Genomic DNA, 22,326 nt, shown 5'->3' on the forward strand with positions numbered 1-22,326 from the left:
GGAGAGTATGTGTTTCCTGCAACTTAGCTATGCCTACATAATGATTGTCCAGGTAGGCCAATATATGTGGTTTTTTTCTGGGGTCAGCCAGCCCTCTAACATTCCAAGTTAGGAGTCCCACTCGCGCAGTAGTGTTAGCTCGTAGTCCATCACTTGCCATCTGCTGGTGCTGAGGGGGTATATATGTCCTGCCAACATGCTTCTATGTCTAAGTGTTTTCTGTACATGTATAGCCTAAAATCCGTTAAAATCCTAGCAATGCCCTCTTTGGTACCCCAAAATTCCCCCCACAGCAGCGACCCCAACAGACCTTTTACCATCCCCACCCTCTTAAACCCTCCCGATAGATCTAAAAGAAACTGTTTAGCCTTCTGCGCAACTATCCCATGTTGGTGGTGCGCGGTCCGTGCTGGGTGCTTATAGCATGCTAGCGGCATAGGTGTATAGTGTCTTGTTAGCATGTTGGCACTTACAATGTGAAAAACGGAGTGAGTCTGAGTCACTGGGTTGCTGGCGAACAACAAACTCAACATTCCCACAACAAAAGAATAAAGGTAAATTCGTAAGAAAAACATTCCCCACTAACGGAGGAAACGGGAAGTCCCTTGGAGGTGTGTGTCCTAGGGGGCATGGCAGCACCTCCTGCATGGTTCTGGCATAGAGAAGGGGACCCTGGAATGCATGCCTAATGTCCAGTAGGTTTCTCACTGTCTTTAGTCAATCTGGTGATAGGTCGGAAGGCCATATAGTAAAGACCTAGAGCATTACCTGCCAATAGAGCTAACGCCTGTGCAGGCGGGGTCCATTAGCAAGCCTGCTGAAGGTGTCCATCTAGACCCCGTCGATTGCTCTCAGTCCTCATCGTGGTGCATAGGGTCTTCTCTACTACCCGAAGAGGAGCGCTCTAATCCCTTGGCAGCCTGCACCGTTGTTTTGAAGAATTCCGCTGCCTGTTGTGGTTTGTTGCAGATGTGGTGCTTGCAGTTGTAGGTGAGCCGCAGACATGCAGGGCAGAGCATGGCATACTCCACTCCCACTTGCTGTAACTTTTTCTTGATTGGCAAATATTTTTTCCACCCTTCTTGGACATTGAGTGTAAAGTCGAGATATAATGATATGGCATTGTTCTCATATATTACATTTTTCAGTTCCCTCGCTTTGCGGAGAGCTGTATCGCGGTCTCTATAATTAAGTAGTCTTGGGTCTGGGAGGTGCTCCTGGTGGGGGCTTCGGCACCAGTGTTTGATGCGCCTGTTCCACAATAAGCAGCTTGGAGAAGGCCTCCTGGCCAAAACAGGTGGTGAGCAGTCTATCTACATACGTCTTCCAGCCATCCTGTGTTAGTTGTCTCAGGGATGCCAGTAATGCGGAATGTATTCCGCCTCGAGCGGGCTTCGATGTCTTCATTCTTCACCCCGATCACTTTGAGCAGTTTGCCCATGTCTGTAATTTGCCCTACCGCCTGCGTGTTGTCATCCTCAGGAGTAGAGATTCACGTTTCTACCTCCTTTATTCTGCTGTCCTTTTTCTCGAGCTTTTGGGTCATCTGTTTCATTCTGGTGCACATTGAGTACATTTTCCCTTCGATGGATACAAGGCTGTTTTTCATTGTGAGTAGTGCCTTCATTTCAACGTTGTCAGGGCTCTGGCCCGCCTGACCAGTTTTGACCTGCTCCACATCAGATGGCTGCCCTCTGGATGTTCTGCGGGTGTCGAACATAAGCTTGGCCTGTTTGCCATCCGGTTTTCCCATTTCCCCATCTGTTTAGGCAGGTGCACTGGCGAGTTTTCGGTGTTCCCACTTTCGCAGCAGCTCGTGTCCTATTGGGTGTCTGACTGAGAGCGTGTTCTTTCTTGGCTAGGCATTGCGTCTCTGTTCTTGGCAGTGGGGGCCCCACGAAACAGTGCGGTTGGTTATGCAGGCATACTTTGCCTCGTTCCAACCCCTCGTCTTGCCCCCAGCCACCCTTCCTGGGTTGACTCCTCAGCAATACGGCGGTGGTGGCAAAGAGCCCTTTAATTTCCGTGATGTGTGCTTGGGCGCTCTGGTGAAGACTATGTACTCCTCACTGTACAGCACCGAATGTTGCGGGTGATGCATTCATCCCATGTTGAAGTGGGGTGGCAGGCGTTGTCTAAAAAGTGGTTTGTCAAGGCCCCACTCCTGTTCGGCACCACGTCACTGTGGGCAAAATGGCACTTCTACGATCTTTAGTTTGGTGCAGGGCTGCAGCACGAGCGAGGTGTATGGCGCGCCATGTGGAGGAGGTCCCGGACCAGGGCCTAGGCTGTGCCCTACTCAATACTGCCATGGTCCAGAAAGAGTGTCAGGGTGCTCAGGTTGGGATGTTATGGCTGCCAGAAGAAAGCTCCATACAAATGAGGCCTACTGCAGTCACCAGGTGAGCCGTGGTAGTAGGCAGCGGGCTTGCAGCACTGCATTGCGGGATGGGCACTAATTCCTGCAGGGTGTCACCGTGGCCCTCAGCTCCGCAGGGTGTACTTGATGACTTTCGCTCCAGCAGGTCACAGTTAGTGGCGCTCGGTCAATCAACAGCAAAGGTATTTATTATGGGGCAGTAGGCTGTGATCCCCGGTCTGGCTTGGAGTCGGCTCTCGCGCGTACTATCTCCCAGACCCGTGCAGCTTTCTTTGCAGTCTGTCGCCTGCTGTCCAGCAATGCACTTGTGTGTCTCCCAGCCCCGCCATGCTTGCACCAAACCTGGCTCCTTTGCAGATTTTGGGATTATGACCCAAGCTGGGGCTCAGCAGAACTGTGCGCTGCTCATGGCAATTCCAGACCCCCGCCCCACGCTGCGCTGCCCAGCGCAGGGGTTCCCCCTGGGTGGTGAGCAGTCCGCAGGTGCAGGGGCGGCTCCTGGTCGCACGGTCTCCGCGGTGGCACTGTCACCTCACTCGGATGTCTGCACGTGTGTGCAGAGTTGTTACAGTCGAGTCCCGGCAGTCCAATGCGGCTGTTTTCTCATGGTCTCTGCGGGCGGCAGCGGGCCCTCACCTCCCTCAGCCCAGCCAGTAGCACCGCACCTCACTGGCCGCAAATTTGCAAAGCGCCCAGCTGGTCCGCCGCTGTCTCTGGCTCGTTTCTAATGGGTTGCGTCACTCCTGCCGACCCTCCGCTGCTTGTTGGGGCAGAGTACAGTGAGATTACTCCACATGTTCAGGATGATTTATGGATGTTTTCTCCAGGGCTGACGGAGCCTCACTACAGTGCAGCCATCTTGTTAGTCCACCCTCTAGCGCCCCCAAATTATCAAAAAACATTTGATTAAGTTATAGTGTAAATACTTAAAAAACTTTACATGTATAGTAATTATTATCAAAAACTAAAACAATAGGACAAATACAACACTTATAAAGGTTTGAATAAATGTAGGTAAAATATTTGTAAAAACACTTTTAAGGTTCACATATAGATAATCCAGAATTACAGATCCGAAATAAATGCAATTTGAAATAATTGTGGTTGAAATTGCAACAAAAAACCATTAAATTGAAGTGTGACAATATAGATTGCAGGTTTCCAGTGGGGATATGGTGTGGTGCAAGTTTTTGCAAATATGGTGAGCCTATAATTCAGTGACTTAAATTTAAGCCTAGCAATACCTGTGAGCTAAACCACAATATGATGATGGACAAGGGACAGGTCATGAGCATGGGATTTTTAAAGAAGGGAAAGAATTTGAGGTATGTGGTTGCAAGAACAACCAGGGCAGTTTTGCAGTCCTTACACAATAACCTCAAAACATGGGTACATGGCCAAGAGGTTGACATCTTGAGAGAAGATAGCAGGAGGTATAATTGGTTGAAGGAAGGGAAGACAGTGTGGGAAAATAATTAAGATCCAGATGCTCCATAGTGCTGTAGCGCTGCCCGTGCACATTGCATTCTTTTCATAGCAAATCTCTGCAGGAAAAAAATATATATATATATATATATAACAATGACAACTCTGTTTACTTGGTAGTCAAAGTGCCACTTTTAGAGATAAAATGTTCTTAAACTGATATGGTTTTAAACAAGATTGCTCCTAATCTTCCCTGTTTCCCAATAAAAGTAAAAATCAAAAGTAGTTTTCTCTTTTGTGTGCTTTAAAACCTCTTCCATCCGAAAGCTGGCATGCCTCACCAGAAAAGTGTTAAAAGTAATATTTTTTAGGTAACATCAAAGCCCACTGAATACATGAAAAACTGTGTTTGTAAGACAAGCATTGGTGGCAAAAGTAGTCGACCTCACTTAAAAACAGCGACATAACCTAAGTCCCCAAATCCCCCTGGAGCTGTGGGGACCCCACGGCACAGGTGAAACTGAGGTTCAGGGGCCTTCATTTGCAGAAAAGGAACTCATTCACAGGAGTTATGACTCAACTGCTCAGCTCACTATCATAGCAGGGCTAGGTTAATTCCATGGTTCTATCTCTCAAAGGAATGTGGAGGGCCCCTCATAGTTGAGGTTTTCTGGAATGTACCATTTTCAAGGTGAGGCCTTCTAACCATCTGCAATATGCACTGGCGGTGTAGTTCAGGCTCCTCATACCACAGCATTTGTTTTACTTTCTCAGCCACTGCATTCACCTGAGTAGGAGAGAGCATGGAAGGACAGAAATCCAAAGGCTGACTGACGATTATAAAACATTTAAAGTTGATAGCAAAACAGCTCCGATTACAATAAACTTTGCAAAGCAAAAATAATGTTTAAATGCATTATTTAATCCTGTGATCAATAAGAAGCTGTTAAGTGTGCACTACAAGATCTCATTTTTGGAGCTCAAAACAGGCACTTTCAACATTAAAAGCCACATGCATGTGATGGTACTTTGAAAATAAACAATACTTGGCAATACAGTTTAATTGTCAACCATAAGGATCATTGTCTGCCATATTTCATGGAGTAATTAAGTTCACATATCTGCCAAATGACCCGATATCATATTTGGCATCTTCAACAAGTCCTAGTTTTTTGGCCAATATTACTCTGCATTCTGGAATTCATAGTTCTTGTGTTGCCACTGCGAACAGGAGCCTAACAATCTGGGTTTCCAGAGTGTTGTGCATTAAACAGCAAGAATGGCTGAAGGTGTCAAATCTGGCATGGACCACTTAACCAATCAATCAGGAGTTTGTATAGCACGGCTACTCACCCCAGAGGGTCTCAAGGCGCTGAGGGAGGGGGTTGCTGATCCATCTGGGCATGGAGGATCAGCAGTCAAAGAGCCAGGTCGTGAGTTCCTTCCTGAATTGGGTCAGTGATGGGGATTGCATGAAGTGGAGGGGCAGGGTGTTCTAGGTCATGGTAGTGAGGTAGGAGAAGGATCTTCCTCCAGTTCTGGTCCTGTAAATCAGTGGGAACGTGGCCAGGGCAAGTTGGATGGAGTGCAGTTTTCTGGTGGGTATGTGGAATGAAAGGTGGTGTTTCATATATGCTGATCCTACATCGTGGAAAGCTTTGCAGGCATGTGTGAGATGCTTGAAGGTGATCCTCTTTTTGAGTAGGAGCCAGTGGAGTTGTCGAAGGTGTTCTGTGATGTGGCTGTGGCGGGGATGTCTAGGACCAGTCTGACTGTTACATTTTGAATATTCTGTAATTTCCTCAGCTGTTTCTGGGTGGCTCCGGTATAGAGTGCATTGCCGTAATCGAGTCTGCTGGTGATGAGTGCGTGAGTGAATCTCTTTCTGGATTCTGTGGGCATCCATCTGAATGTATTTCAAATATGCGGAGCAGTTTGAAGCAGGAGGAGGATAAAGCATTGATCTTGCACTTCAATGTGAGTGAGGAGTCCAGTATGATGCCATGGATATGTGCATGGTCCGTGGGGTTCCCAGTGCAGTGGGCCACCAGGAGTTGTCCCAGGCTGAGGGGGCGGGTCGCAGGATGAGTACTGTGGTATTGTCTGAGTTGAGCTTGAGCCAGCTATCTTTCATCCAGGTGGCAACAGCCTTCATCCCACTGTGGGATGGTTGATGAAGAGGATCAGCTGAGTGTCATCAGCGTAGGAAGACAATGTTAAGTCTTTGGTTGCTGACAATAGCCGCGAGGGGTGCCATGTAGAGGTTGAAGAGGTAGGGCTCAGGGAGGAGCCCAGGGGCACTCTAAAGATGATCTCTGTATCTTTTGAGAGGAACAGAAGTTGTCTGACTCACTGTGTTCGGTCAGTAAGGACGGAGTGGATCCAGTCCAGACTTTTGTCACAAATGCTGGCATTGTGGAGTCTCATGATTTGGAGGCAGTGGGAGACGGTATCGGAGATGGCCAAGAAGTCCAATAGGATGAGGGCTGCTGTTTTGCCTTGGTCAAGGAGATAGTGGATGTACCTTTCCCTGAGCTGTGGTTGCTTCAGAAGCCAGATTGGGAGATTTAATTTGATTTGATTTGATTTGGATTTATACAGCGCATAGCTGCCCCAGCACTACCCGAGGTACAGGTGACTAAAAACTGCCCAGACAGAAGATGAAAGTTAAGTCGAGAAAAGCCAGGTCTTTACGGCTTTACGGAACGCCAGATGATTCTAGAGCCCTCTGATGGGAATTAGAAGAGAGTTCCAGAGTTTAGCTGCCAAAACTTTAAAAGCGCGACCACCCGCTCTCGCTCTTAGCACTCGGGGGTATATGCGAGTCCATGATTGGCTGAGCGTAAGGAGTGTCTCGGAACGTTCGTTAGTTGCAAAGCTGCTAGAACCGGAGGTGCTTGTTGGGTCATGATTTTATATGCAACACAAAATGTCTGAAACTGAATTCTTTTTTCTACGGGTAACCAGTGGAATTTAGGTAGGAGCTTGGACACTGAGCATGACTTTGGGAGTGCCAGCAAGGTGCGGGCTGCCGCGTTTTGAATTCTTTGAAGGCACTGAATACAGAATTTATTGGCACCTAGATATAGGGAGTTCCCGTAATCTAGCCTAGACAAGATCATGACCTGTAGGATGTTTTGACAAATTTTAGGGTCAAATAAACCCAATAAAGATTTTTACTCCCCTCAGGAGTCCAAAACAAGTCCCTGCAACTAATTTAGATTGAGTGTCAAAGGACAGGTGTGTATCGATCCAGAAGCCTAAGTAATTGACTGCCTCTTTAGGCAATGGTGCGGGTTTTTATTTGTCTGGCCACCATTGCTCTGACCACATATCACTGACTTTCCCAAGCAAAAGTATCTCCGACTTGCTTTCATTAAGCTGCAGGCAATTTGTTGTCATCCAGTTGGCAATCACCTGCATATCTTCTTCAAATTTAACGAGGTTATCTTTGCACTCCTTAGAAAACGCAATGACCAATTGGATGTCGTCGGCATAAGACACCAACGACAACCCTCTGCTTCTTGCTACCACAGCCAAGGGTTGTACATAAATATTGAAGAGCATCGGGCTCAGTATCGAACTCTGATGTACCCCGTGTCTGATGGCGTGATCCTGGGAGTGGTAGGTTTGACCTGCAAAGATCTACCTTCCAGAAAACAATGAAACCAGGCTAGGGCCAAACCTCCGACCCCAATCCCCTTTAACCACTGTATCAATAATTCATGGGAGACGGTATCGAAGGCGGCATTTAAGTCAAGAAGAATTAAGGCCGTGGAGTTACCATCATCCAAGCTACTGCAAATCTCTTTGATCACTGCCAGCAGAGCAGACTCAGTACTGTGGCGAGATCTAAAGCCATTTTGAGTGGAGTCCAAGGTTTCATTTTGCTCTACAAACTAAGTGAGAATATGGTATACATGACATTCCGTAGCTTTAACCAAGAAAGGCAGCTGAGAGATGGGGCGGTAATTGCCTGGCTCCGAAGGTTCTAAAGATGATTTCTTAAGGAGATGTATTACCTTAGCATGCTTCCAGGATGAAGGTACGGATGCAGACGACAGAGATAAATTGACCAGTTCTCTCGCCAGTAGTAGAACAGAGTTATGAAATTGGTGAATTTGGGCTGGTCTTAAGGGGTCAGCTGGAGAGCCTGATTTTATTTTCAAAAAAAGAGATTCAGTCTCAATGAGAGATAGATGGGGAAAGGAAGACAATGTTTTTTTTGTGGAAGGGCCACTATCCTCAGACCATTCTACCATATTGGTACTAGTATTGACTGAAGGAAAGCTATTATAAATATTCTTTACCTTGCTCACAAAGTACTCAGCCAGTTCATCACACTGAGTGTTAGAAGTGATAGATGAATCAACTTTCGAGTTAGAGCTTTTCATAGTCTTGAGAAGGGAGAAAATCATTTTAGAGGGATTGATACTGTTGGATATTTTACCAGCAAGGTATTCTGCTCTAGTTCTCCGGACCAGCTTGTGGTATGTTTTAATTGAGTCCCGATATTTGTTTTTTGCTTCTGTGCCGTAAGTGCGCCTCCAGGCCCATTCAAGTTGTTTGCAGGTTTTTTTTGGTTTAATCAAAGAATCGTTAAACCATGGATTGGACTGTCCTCTTTCTATATTAGGACTAAGTTTGGCCGGAATCAGCCAGTCCTGAAAAAGCATATTGGCTGATTCTATATCTGGTGGCAGCTGGGGTTTATGACTAAGCAATAGATCCGTAAGTTAGTTGACATCTAACATATACCACAGTCATTTTAATATTGACCGTGAGTGGTGCTGAGCTGGCTTGCCTGGACAATAAAAAGAGAAAGAAACAAGGAAATGATCCGTCCAAGCCATGGGAATCGGGGGCACAACATTTATGGAACCTAAGTTGTAAAATATAGGATCCAGTAAGTGCCCTGCTATGTGCCCTGCTATGTGGGTAGTATGTGGGTAGTATCAGAGACGCATGGGATCAGCTAACAGGCCTCTAAGTCAGCTATTAAACTCGAAATTCCCATCTTACAATTGTCTTCAAGATGTAAATTAAGGTCTCCTAGAATGGTGAAGTTCACTGCTTTACTGGCGAAAATAATGGTCCTGTTCACCAGTTCTTCCCTAAAAACTTTAGATGGCCCTGGTGGATGACAGATGAGCAATCCAGAGACTGTCAAATTATTGTTTAAGGTGATTTTAAATAGCGTGCTTTCGCACTCAGGGATGTCCTCTTTCTTACAGCTACACAAATAAGGCTCCTTGTGGATTAGAGCAATACCACACCTTCTATTACCATTTCTATTAGGTTGTTTCATGATATACCCATTAGAAAGGGCCAGTCAGGATACTGCAACGGAATCCTGCATCAGCCATGTCTCGGTAAGAAACAATATGTCAGGAGATATTTCTGTTAGTAAATTGAAGATCTCAGCAGGATGGTTAACTAAGGAACTGCAGTTCAGGCTAAGAAACCTGTCCTCAGTGGAATTAAGGGAAGGTACACCTGTCGCATCTGTCTTAATTTGAAAAGGACAGAGATAGCACTTAAAGAACCCAACCGTGGGAGACCAGGCATGCTCTATGCACGTAGAGCATTCAATTTTGAAACACAAAAGCTCAGACCGGGAGTAAGATCGTAGAGCATTTAGGGGACGGGCGGGTTGGCTGGCGGGCGTCTGGCGATGTCCAGGTGTGGACGGAGGCAGACGGGCTTGCCTTAGGCACGCCTTAGCACGCCTGCTGCGCCCGTCCGCTGTGCGTCCACATCCGATGTGTTTAAAATAATCGGTGGGCAAACAGGTTCCTCCCGTTGCGTCTTATTGGCCAGTGGCAGCCAATCAGCGCAAAACACACTCCGTGATGCAGAAGCTCAAGAAAGCAAATTAAAACACATGTCAATGACTTGGGTCTCTTCGATTAACTCATAGAGTTGGGTGTTGATGGTCTTCTTGATGACACTTAACAATGCACATCCTTTAAAAAAAGGAATGGGGGCTGATTCTCATGCTAGATCTGTTTTGTTTGAGACATTCTGTACAGCTGTTTTCTGTTCTATACCTGTTTTGTGAGAACTAGTTGTAACTCAGTGGATGTGGTCACTGGAACAAAAAAGCTGTTGAAATGTTCCACACAAGTTGGTAAAACATCCCTTCACAGCACAGTTATGAATTTGTTATTTCTGAAGATTAACCCAACATGGACAGGTATGCTATACCGGAATGGCAAACTGGATCATATTTTCCTCATAGCATAATCTTCTATGTATTGGGGAACTACCTTGAGTGAAGAACTGTCTACCAAGGGCTTTTTTATTCATCATTTGATGGGGTGTTATGGACTGACCATGGTGGCAGTAAAAGATAAGTAACATAAAGGGAAATAGGAGAGGAAAAATTAGAGGGGGGTTGTAGATGAACAATAAAGTGTAAGGAAAGAACAAACATTTGATAAAAAGAAAAGAAAGAAAACATGAATGACCTGGTAAGGAAAAGAAGAGAAAAAATAAAAGGCAAAAATATAAAGAAGGAGTAGAACTATATGAGAAAGAAACAAAGCAGATCTGGAAACAAAATGTGTAGCAACAAAAAAAGAAATATATTAAGAGGCTACAATATTAGCTTATGTGAAATATAGAAATAAAAAAGCTAATACGAGAAAAAGGTGAAAGAGACCAATAGAAATAAAAGAATGAAAGGAACGGTAGAGGGAAAGATATAAATAAACAATAGGTAACAAAGAGAACAAAAGAAATGGTGGATATGTAAAAAGAAAAAGGAGAGGGACATAGAGGATCAAGAGAATGGGTACGAAAAAAGTGGAAGAACAGGACAAAGAGCCAAAGATGATGCCCAAGAAAGGTAAACAAAAAGAGAGCAAAAAGCAGATAGTGAAGGAGTGAGTGAAATGCAGCTATTCTTTTTAAAGAAGACAAGACTATGAGAGAGGTGAACTGTAACACAACAAGATGAACTGAAAGATAGAATGAGACAAAGAGAGATTGAAGACTGATGGCACAGGTGTGAAGCATGAAATGAAAAGATACGGGTGTGAATGGAGAACCTGGAGTAGTAGAAAGAAACTTGATTAAATACAGAAAGAGTGATAGAGGAAAACTTCAAAATGAATGAGTGTGGTTGGCGAGAGAGAACCCGAAAGCTACAGTGGTCATAGAGAATAGATAGATTTGGAAGAACTCGGAGAAAGATGGAACGATATAGAGTTGAGTAGATTAGAGTGGTGTAAATAGAAATGAGAATGACACAGAGTTATAATGGTAAGAGAATGTGAATGAGATTAACTGAAGAGGGATACTAAAGAGATTTAGATAATACCAAAGATGCAGCAGAATGTTCAAGATAATATGGAACAGAGTTTTGTGAGTTTAAGATATGCAGGGCACAGGAAACTGAGGCTGGGTATAAGAGATATAGAGGTGGGTAGAAGAGCTAGAAGTGAGTGAGTGAGTGAGTGACAGAGAAAGGTGTGAATGAATAAAATAAAAGTGGGAAAACTGGTGATAAGAGCAAACCTTAAGAGAAGGGAAAACAAATCAAAGAGGTAGAGGTACAAGTTAAACCAGAAGACAGAGGAGAGAGACCATCAGAGGTCAGAGAGTGACAGAACATAGCATAAAAGTGTTAGAGGGAGGGTAATATATTTGAAGATAAACAGAAATTAACAGATGTAACAGTGTGCAGACACAGAGGTAAAATACACAGCCTGGAAGCAAGAGAAGATAGGGAAATCAAACTAGTACATTTTAACATAGGTATGATAAAAGAAGATATGGAGGTAAGACCAGGGCTAAAATGTAAGGTGATGAGAAGATTGCAGTGATGGTGAGAGATGTACTGAGGTAGAGATGTTGGTGAGAAAATGAGTAGTATAGAAAGTGAATGAACAAGAGATTGATTGGCAAAATTGTGAGATAGATATGAGGGCGACACAGCATGGGATTGATATAAATGAATAGTAGTGATAAAACCTCTTACAAAGTGCATTAATCAAATCAAAATCAAATCAGGAGTTTGTTAAGCATGACTACCCACCCAGAAGGGTCTCAAGGCGCTGGGGGGCGTGGGGGGTTACAGGTTCCAGTCCATCAAGGAGGGCGTCTGTCGAAGACCAGGTTCTGAGGTTTCTTGCGAAGATGGGGAGCGATGTTATCTGTTTGAGGTGGAGCGGAAGGTCGTTCCAGGCTCTGGCCGCGCAGAAGGAGAAGGAGCGGCCTCCTGATCTGGTCTTTCTGGTGCAGGGGACCAAAGCGTAGGAGAGTTGGGCTGATCGTAGGGTCCTTTGGTGTGCGTGAAATTTGAGTTGGCTGTTCACGTATGCTGGTCTGGTGTCGTGGAGGGCCTTGTGAGCGTGGGTTAGCATCGTGAAGTTGACTCTAGTTTCGATGGGGAGCCAGTGAAGTGTGCACAGGTGCTGGAAGATGTGGCAGTGTCTTGGCAGGTTGAAGACCAGTCTTGCGGTGGCGTTTTGGACGTTCTGTAGCTTGCGGGTGAGGTTTTTGTTTATTCCGGCATAGAATGCGTTGCCGTAGTCGAGCCTGCTCATGACCAGGGTGTGAGTGACAGTCTTTCTGTGTTTGATAGGGATCCATTTGAAGGTCTTATGTAGGAGGCGGAGGGTGTGGAAACAGGAGGACGAGACGGAGTTGATCTGGCGGTCCATTTGGAGCTCAGAGTCCAGGATGATTCCAAGGTCACGTGCGTGGTCTGTGGGGCTGGGCGGGCTTCCGAGGGCGGAGGGCCACCAGGTGTCATTCCAGGCATCGGGATTTGGGCCCATGATGAGTACTTCCGTTTTGTTGGTCTTTAGTTGTAGGCAGCTGTTTTCTCGAAAGTTGTGTCTGGCGGTGTAGGGTTTGTTGGATAGGGAGAGGATGAGTTGGGTGTCGTCTGCGTATGACACAATGTTGAGTCCGTAGGTACTGACGATGGGGGCGAGCAGAACGTAGGGCTGAGGGAGGACCCTGGGGGACACCGCAGGTGGTGGGTGTAGGATCCGCGAGGAAAGGGGGGAGTCAGACCCACTGCGTTCTGCCAGAGAAAGGAGCAGATCAAGTTGAGGGCCTTGTCTTGGATCGCTTTGTTCACCCTAATTTGGCAGGGTATGCCCAGACGTGGGTCCCTTGCTCACTTTGCCACTTTGCCACTGGATTCAAGATAGCCTGGCTGATGAGGGTTATGAACCCGAAACCGGTCTCAGGATGCATGCTTCCGGTCCAGGGAAGACATGGCTTGGCAGTTCTGGCTGGACTGTTCCCATGAGGCACAGGGTCAGACTGATTTGCATATGGCCATGTCTGAACTGGGGTGGTGGAGTGAGCTAAAGAATGATGATGGATTAAACCCATATCAGTTGACTGGGGGTGAGTGTTTGATTTGCTCAAACGCTCCGTCCATCATCCCCTTTGGTATCGCTTTGTTCGCCCTAAGTTGGCAGGGTATGCCCAGACGTGGGTCCCTTGCTCACTTTGCCACTGGATTCAAGATAGCCTGGCTGATGAGGGTTATGAACCCGAATCCGGTCTCAGGATGCTTGTTTCCGGTCCAGGGAAGACATGGCTTGGCAGTTTGGGCTGGACTGTTCCCATGAGGCTCAGGGTCAGACTGATTTGCATATGGCCATGTCTGAACTGGGGTGGTGGAGTGATCTAAAGAATGATGATGGATTAAACCCAGATCAGTTGACTGGGGGTGAGTGTTTGATTTGCTCAAACGCTCCGTCCATCATCCCCTTTGGTATCGCTTTGTTCGCTCTAAGTTGGCAGGGTATGCCCAGACGTGGGTACCTTGCTCACTTTGCCACTGGATTCAAGATAGCCTGGCTGATGAGGGTTATGAACCCGAATCCGGTCTCAGGATGCTTGTTTCCGGTCCAGGGAAGACATGGCTTGGCAGTTTGGGCTGGACTGTTCCCATGAGGCTCAGGGTCAGACTGATTTGCATATGGTCATGTCTGAACTGGGGTGGTGGAGTGAGCTAAAGAATGATGATGGATTAAACCCAGATCAGTTGACAGGGGTTGAGTGTTTGATTCGCTCAGATGCTCCATCCATCATCCCCTTTGGTATCGTTTTGTCTTGGATCCCTGCATCGTGGAATCTGCGTATTAGGGTGTAGTGAGAGACTGTGTTGAATGCCGCTGAGAAGTCAAGGAGAATGAGGGCTGCTGTTTCTCCTTTGTCCAGTAAGGTACGGATGTCATCTGTTGTGGTGAGGAGGGTGGTTTCGGTACTGTGTTTTTTTTCTGGAGCCGGATTGGGAGGAGTCAAGGATGTTGTGCTCTTCGATGAATGTGGCAAGTTGGCTGTTGATGGCTTTCTCGATGTCTTTCGCTGGGAATGGGAGCAAGGAGATGGGTCTGCGGTTTTTGAGGTCGGTGGGGTCCGCCGAGGGTTTCTTCAGGAGGGGGTTGATCTTAGCATGTTTCCAGTCATCAGTGAACAAGGCGGTTGCCAGGGAGCGGTTGACGGTGTGGCAGATCATGGGTGTGATGGATTCAGCGGCTCCGTTGAAAATGTGGTGGGGGCAGGGGTCCGTGGGGGCCCTGGAGTGGATTGAATTTATAGTCTTCCATGTGTTGATCGCTGGCTTTAGGGTGTCGGGGTGTTTGGTGAGGGTTCAGTGTGTTGCTTGTCTTCGTCGAAGTTGTCGTAGATGCTCTTGATTTTGTGGTGGAAAAAGGTGCTGAGTTTTGTCGCAGCAGTCTTCTGAGTGAGGGATGTCGGTGGACTCGCTGGTGGGTTGGGTGAACTTCTTGATGATGTTGAGGAGTTCTTTTCTGCTGTGTGCATGAGTGGAGATTCTTTCTTCAATTGCTTTATTCCTCGTTTTTCTGATGAGTTGGTGGTGGGCGTTGGTAGCAGCTCTGAAGCTGTAGTGGGCTTCTGTGGATTTGGTGTTCCTCCAGGCCTTTTCAAGGTGGCGGCAAGTGCATCAGGACTCTTGAAGTTCAGTGGTGAACCATCTAGCTTTCTTGGCGTGTGTGTTGTTGTTTTTCTTGAGGGGGACTATGGTGTTGGTGCTGTCGGAGATGCATCTGTGCATTAGTGCAGTGAAAATACATTTTGCACAGAGGAAGCACTATTGATCATTGGGATGTTTTAGGTGTGTATAGCTGTATCTGTATCTGTTCCAGGGACGCTCAACACTTCACCTGAGATTTCTCCTCTTTGTAGGTGTATATATGTTATAAGTTCTTATAAAGCTCGTGGCTGCCCCAGCACCGGGGCATCCCAGTGCTAAAACTGACAGGAGCATGCAGGGAAAAATTTCACCTAAAGGTTAGAGAAAAGTCACGTTTTAAGCATTTTTCTGAAAGCCCAGTGGTCTTGCGTGCCCTGAGCAGCTAGAGGAATAGAATTTCATAGGACTGGTGCCATAGCCCTGAAAGAGCGCCCACCTGCTCTTACCCTGCGCACCCGGGGGACACAGACCAGATGCAGATCCGCGAAGCACAGGGCTCGAGCCAGAAAAAACGGTGAGCACAACCTGTTCAAAATTTGACCTTGGCCATGCAAGATCTTGTGTGTTGTACAGAGAGTCATAAAATAGACTCTCGGTTCTATCTGCAGCCAGTGAAGCAGGCTCAGAAGGTCTGAGGCATGGTAGTACTTAGGTAGTGCAAAAAGCATACAGGCAGCCACGTTCTGTGCCTGTAGTCAAGTATTGCATGCTGCCCAGAATACTGAGCTTACACTCACTGTTGTCCAGTAGAAGCAATAAACAAAGCACAGTTTAACTTTGACAGCTTCTGCCACAATCTTAGAAAAAGACAACAAAGTTAAACTTCTGTGTGGTGTAAATAACGTAGTTGAAACTCTAATCTTCTGTGATGTCCACAGCTAAAAGCCATTCTAATGTACTCTTCCGACATTGCACCAAGCCATGTTAAGTACAATACATTCATTGGGGAAAAGTGGAAGACCTTATGTGGAATATTGGGGTGAAAAGCAGATTCATGCTGTTATATGTGACAGAATGGATACGGAGGCTGCTGGTTCCTGTAAAATGTGTAACACAGGAGTAATGTATAAATGTTGCTAGCCATGATATTCCAGCAGCACCTCCAACAAAGTGGACATCTATGTTTCAACTGGGGAACACCTTAAGTTGCTAGGCTTTTGGGACATTGAAAAATATGATAATACCAACATTCCAGGATATTTGACCAACCCTCTAGATTATTCATGCAAGTCAGACATATATTGGAAGTACTCTGACATTGGATGCCAATACCTTATGTCATTCTGTTTTCGAGCAACTAGATTTGGTGCTAATACAGTATAGATGAACAACATCTGCCTCAAACTTGACACTGACAAAACAGAGGTACTCATCTTAGGAAAAGGAAAGGACACACTCTGGAACAACGTAAGGTGGCCACCAAAGTTGAGCCCAAACCCACCCAACATGCCTACAAAATCAGCTTCCTCCTCAGCTATCCAGCGTGTGCAGGGGACTGTTGTTCTGTTTTACCAGTGGATATCCACACAGATGGGAGAAGGGTGGCTCTCCCTACCCTTATGCACCACAATCCTCATTCAGTGCCAGAGTATACTTACCTGCGTATTGCCCAGGAGCGCCAATACCCTATAGAACCACCTACCAAACAGTTTCATTATCCACAAAGAAGCAGGTAAGCGCTGTCTCCTCCGCTTGCTTCCTCACCTTCCAAATGCTAAGGAAGGTCATCAGATGGCTCCCACCTAACACCAGGCAAACAGTCAAGCAAGCTATCATCACCAGCAAACAAGACTATGGCAACTCACTCTACCTAGGAATAACAGCGTAACTCATGATGCGACTTCAGACTATCCAAAACACAGCAGCCAGACTTACCCTGGACCCCGCCAGATGGACCCAGTTCACCCCAAACCTCAGGTCACTCCACTGTCTACCAGTGGCAATGAGATGCCAGTTCAAGATGCTCACCCATGCTTACATTAAAAATTTCTAAGACTGCATGTCCTAGACGAAGCCTGCACTACCTAAATGACACTCACATGAGTGTGTTTTAAAATCGTTAACAAAATGTCATCAAGCAAACCAACTCAACATTCCATAATAAACCAATGAGCATAAGCGTGAAAATAAATTCTCAATCCAACGTATTTTGTTGCTTCTTTTATTCAAAAGCGTGATTCAATGATGAATGTTGAACTTCACATTGCATTTGCATGTAGTAGACAAGCTCGAGATTTGGTGTTTCCGATGCCTTTCGGGTGTATGCTTACATAGCATTATGCAACATAGGACCGGCGTACCTCAGCAATCAAATGTATTTCCACCAACCTACCAGGAAACTCCATTCAAAATCCCTCTCCCTAGTAGCCACTAGACGCATCCTCCAGACGAACACCATCCCACCAAGTGGCTAAGACCTGGAACAAACCTCCCCCTACAACCTCTCGCACTTGCCATTGCTCTAGCAGTTCAGGAAGGATCTCAAGACCTGGATGTTCAACCAATAGGAGAACATTCAACATGCGCTCCCAGCACCTCAAGACCCTCATGGTGATGAAGCAGTGCTCTACAAATCCTAATTGGTTGATTGATTTGATATCATAAATCTGATTGTATTTGATTTTCTGATATAGGTATTAGCAAGATAAACAAAAAGTTTCAGCCATTGCTTCTATTGTGGTACAAATATATGTCTTTTGTGCATCCAGTAATTTACACTGGCACATACATGATCTGGAACTGTAACAAAGGAAATAATGGTTCTGGGTACTAAAGCAGACTCTGAAGTAGTGGACTAAACTGGTGGTTATGGGTACTAAGGCAGACTCTGAAGTAGTGGACTAAACTGGAAGTGCCATTTCAGAACTGTTTGTAAAATCTTGAGATTACGCACTGATTTTTTTGAAAAACTGTGTTGCAAGAAAAAACTGTTAGCTCAATTTTTGTCCAAATTTTCTTGACAGTGGTTGCCCAGTAAAGATTCTTAACGGCTCAATTGATCTTAGTTTCTGTGAGGTACTACACCCTTTTTATGGACAGCAGTAACTCGGAGATGTGTTGTTCATTGGATGCTAACTGTGCTGGTGGAACTCCTTCTAACATCATGAGGTTACTGGCTGCATTAGGTTACTGTCACATAATGGAATATGAGTGATTTGGTATGGGGTCCTCGAAATACTTTAAAGAGGGAGAACAAACTTCTGTTACTCTGCTGCTCACAAACTTTCTTTCTCTATCAATTACAAACTACAGACCTAGTTATTCAACTCTTACACCAGACAAATATGGATTGGAGCAGAAAAGACTTTGAAAAGCCAAAAGATGAAGAGTGCAGCCAACAGAGCCTTCTTCCCTTGTTTTATCTGCCCAAGTCAAACCCTGAGGTGATTCATGGCAGCTGAGACAGAACTACATTCAGGCGGAAATGCAGGGATTTAGTAGCTAATTTTTAAAGTCAAAACTATTAATTCTGAATGAAATAAGTGGAAATCAAATATGTAAAAAAGCAACATCAGAATCCCCTACATTTTCAGGATAGCCAATGCCAGTATTTCTAAGACAAGCACATGACTTACGGTCAGAGAGCACAGCAAGTTACCTCCCACACCAAAAACAGTACTGAGAAGCTCTACTCCAACCTGTAACATAAACAAAGAAAAGAAAACGTTACAGGAATCCATCCTCTAAGGCAAAGCTTCATACATCAAAAAGATAATACCTTCACCTTTTTATATCTGTACATTTATTTTAGTACACATGAAAATTGGATTCCATAAGACCTCTTAGGAGAAGTGCTTGTTGCACATAATACTTCCATGCAAAGGAGAATCATTTCAAATTGAACAATTAAATATACATTTTTGATATTACCTCCTGGCGTCTAATAGGCCAGTACAGATACAAGTCAAGTGGCCTAATGATTCAGGACAATTGCACATGAGCAACACTTTTGCTCTTGCTTATCAAACTAGGGCCCAGATGTGCGACCATTTTTTGTGGCCACAAACCGGTAATCGCCCATTTGCGACCGCAAAGTCGGTCTGCCCTATGTACATACCCTATTTTGCGAGTCAGTAACCTATGATCGATTCACAAAATTGGGTTTGCGACTCGCTGTTAGGAAGAGCAGTTACAAGGGTGACCCTTCCTAATAGCGAGTTGCATGTAAGATGTAAGATTGTTTTGCAGCCGCAATTGCGGCTGCAAAACACTAACAGTTTATCACCAGTTTTAAATGGGTGGTAAGCCACTCAAAAAGGGGAAGGGTCCCCAGGGGACCCCTTCCCCTTTGGGACTGGCACTGAAAGTATATTTATAGAGCAGGCATTGGTCCCAGGGACTATTGCCTACTTACATTTAATTTGTCTTTCTTAAATGCATCTCTTTTTCCTTTCAGGAAAACAGGCTGCATTTTTTTTAAACTACTTTATTTAAGAAAGCAGTAACAGACATGGTGATCTGCTGACCCCAGCAAGCCACCATCCCTGGGAGTGCTAGCCATTCCCAATGGGGTCGCAAATTGCACCTGCCTCATGAATATTAATTAGACAGGCAGTTTGCGACCCCATTAGGAATCACAAACAGTGTCTAAGTTTGAGACTCTCAAATAGGGTCGTAAATCTGGCCCCAAGTGTTGGAAAGTATAAAAGTCGAAAAGGAAGAAAATCCTAAATCACAATAGTACCTAAAATTGGCACCATACTTTGATGACTCGCACTAGAATATGTTTCAGTCAAATAACAACAATTCCTAATTTCTCTGCATTTCTGTAAGTACACTACAAATGAGACTTGTTTAATTATTTTTTTCAAATTGATTTGAACGTTTGTTTTTGATAGACTTCTTAAAAAATCCGGTGTGCCAAGATTATAGTTTACAAATAAAGTAGTAAAGTATTGTTTAAAGTTGAAACAAGTTAACTGATCACCCCTTCACATGATTGTGCTCCCAGCTTAACCTTGAACATGTGGACTCTGCTCTCTCACAGGACTGCATTACTTGCAAGTACATTTTGTGGCGTAAAATAGACTGCCCCATACAGGATACAAAATGTGACCTTAGCCATGAAGGCTGTGATAGTTTCTGCTACGTTTCTACTCCCTTATTTGGTAGAACAAACATTGGTACAGGTAATTGGTTGTGCCTTTCAATGGTGTTATCCTACCTTTTTTCTTTGCTGGTGCTTTTTGCCAATTCTGTTGTGCATCCACAAAAGGAATAAAACATGTCTGCTTGCGGGACCGCATTGGATGTCTGTATCATGATGCATCATGATTTATTTTCATTTTTGGAACATTTAGTTTACTGTTCCAAGGCAAGAAAGTAAAAAAGGACAGACAGGGCGGGTAGCAACATGTTAGCTGGAGGGGGAGGGAGCAACACGGAAAGTGAGGTGATGGGTATTTGAGGGAAAAGCAGCACACAACAGAGATAGCAAGAAAACAGATGCACTACCATGGAGTGGTGACAGAACTAGAAATAAGAAGTTCCCTAAGTATGAGCAGGGGTAAAATGCAAGACATCCAGTCAAAAGGATGATAAAAAGCTGTGCTCCATGAGATGTATAAACACAAGAAGAGATCAGAAAGACGTCAAATGAGAAGCAAGCAAATGAGGTTGAGAAGAAAGCCAACCAATGGCTGAGCCACATGTGCTATAGGTTCTGCTATTGTCCACCATAGGTTTCCGACAAACAGATTCCTAAAAGCTGCCTATAGGTGAGAACTAGAGGCTGGAATTCTTAATACATTTTACAGTCTCGACTGCAAGGCCCTGCAGACGGAACAGCGTGTTGAGCAGTTAGAGTGGACTAAGGGACGCTTTATGTAATTGAAAGAGGAGGTACTGTGAAATGTACTCACTATGAAATGTACTGTATAGGTATTTTCCTCCTTAAATTTCACGTATTTACAACTTGAGGCGTAGGGGGAAAAAGATTATGTGTATGCTAATGTGCCAAAGCTAGGATTAAAACCAGTGTTTAAGTAAATTCACCAGATCCCATATTTTTCTGTTGCCTAAAAATCATATTTCATTAAAGCAGCCACAATTAATCACTCCCAATATCAGCTACACTTTCTATGGAACAAATAGGTGCTTGAAAGTAAACTGTAACAGTTGTGTTGCACCATCCTAAGATGAAGTGTGCTGTGCTTAGGGAAGGCAGAGCGGTGATGTTAGAAATGGGATTTCTGGTTGGCTAAGGCTTGCGCCAAAGCCAGGCAGAAACCCCCACTCTAGTCAGGGCAAGGGAGGTACACGCCAAAGATAACCCCTGGTAACCCCCTTGGTAGCTTGGCATGAGCTATCAGGCTTATCCCGGTGGCCATGTGTAAAGCATTTGCGCACGCACACAGCAACAACATCTCAGGCACACTACAAAAGGAACTCCACACAAGGTTATATAAAAAATAGCCTTTGTATTGTCATAAACACATTAGTAACATAATCACCCATTTACATTGTGCCAACCGGCACTAGGAAATATTTACAGGTGATTATATACAAGACGGGGCCAATTGGGCCACGGTCAGAACCATCAGATCGGGTAAGTAAATCTAAAACACAACCAGTAAATACTGGTACCATAATGACCTAAGCAGTATCACATTAGACATGAACCCACACTAGGCCCAAACCTCATCAGCGTAAACACCTTACGCAATGGGCCTCACCAGCATAAACACATTATGCACTAACCCCATAAGCATAAACACATTACGCAAATAGGCACTCCCCGAAACATCATAACATGACATTAGGCATAAACACATTAGGCCCAAACCTCATTAGCATAAACCCAGTACGTATTAGGTATCCCCAGCATAAACACATTACCATAGATATCATGGGCCTAAATCATTCTTTTGGCAACACTCCTCGTAATAGACATATTACGCAATTTGGTAGAGCCTGGCGCTCTTTCAACGTCACCAAACTGCCCCCAGGCAAACTGGCCTTCTCAAAGGGCTTGAATGCCCTATGTCCCAATGTCAGGGCCGGCTGCTCATTCAGCAGAAGAAAGTGCGCACTGGCACTGGCCTAAACGTTGCAGCTGTCCACTAGTTGCTGGGCAGCTGTGGAAAACTGTAGGCAGGGGCACTCCTGTGCCCTGAGTCCCCTACTAGTACTCTCTCCTAACCAACATGCCCACCGTTGCAGCTGCCCACTGTCCAGCGGGGCAGCTGTTGCATAACTGGCCAACACAGGGAGAAGCATGGGCCCTTCTAGACCCACTATAAACAATTATTCCAGTAACGTTGGAGCAGCCCACTGTCCTGGCGGGACTGCTCAGTCTCTGTGCCCCAACAACAAAGAGCCATCCCTCACCGGCTCTCTGGGTCAGGAATGCCCCCCACTCACCGGGTCTGCTGGACCTCTCCTGTGTCCTCCCTCCAGCCATCTCCACTCCCTGGGATCTTCCTTGCTGGCGGGACTGGCACCACTTCTCCCGGTCTCAGGCGGCATTCACAGGAGAGTCCCCGCTCCTCGGGAGGTCTCGCTCTCTTTTCCTGGACTCCACTCTTCGCATTGCCCGGTCACACTGCTGCAT

At 45.4% G+C, this 22,326-nt stretch overlaps 1 protein-coding gene across 2 annotated transcripts in view; it reads right to left on the reverse strand.

Moving 5' to 3' along the window:
- LOC146811144 (uncharacterized) overlaps positions 1-22,326 on the reverse strand; it is a 217,621-nt gene that overhangs the window by 94,251 nt on the left and 101,044 nt on the right. For both annotated transcript variants that reach the window (XR_014966688.1, XM_085618211.1), the window contains exon 7: positions 18,350-18,412. Coding sequence is in view for 1 of the 2 variants with exons in the window: in XM_085618211.1 (XP_085474337.1) it covers positions 18,350-18,412 (63 nt within the window). In the remaining variant the exon portion in view is untranslated. The remainder of the gene's footprint in view (positions 1-18,349; positions 18,413-22,326) is intronic.

This window comes from Triturus cristatus, chromosome 7, assembly GCF_964204655.1.
Source record: "Triturus cristatus chromosome 7, aTriCri1.1, whole genome shotgun sequence".
Lineage (NCBI taxonomy): Eukaryota > Metazoa > Chordata > Amphibia > Caudata > Salamandridae > Triturus > Triturus cristatus.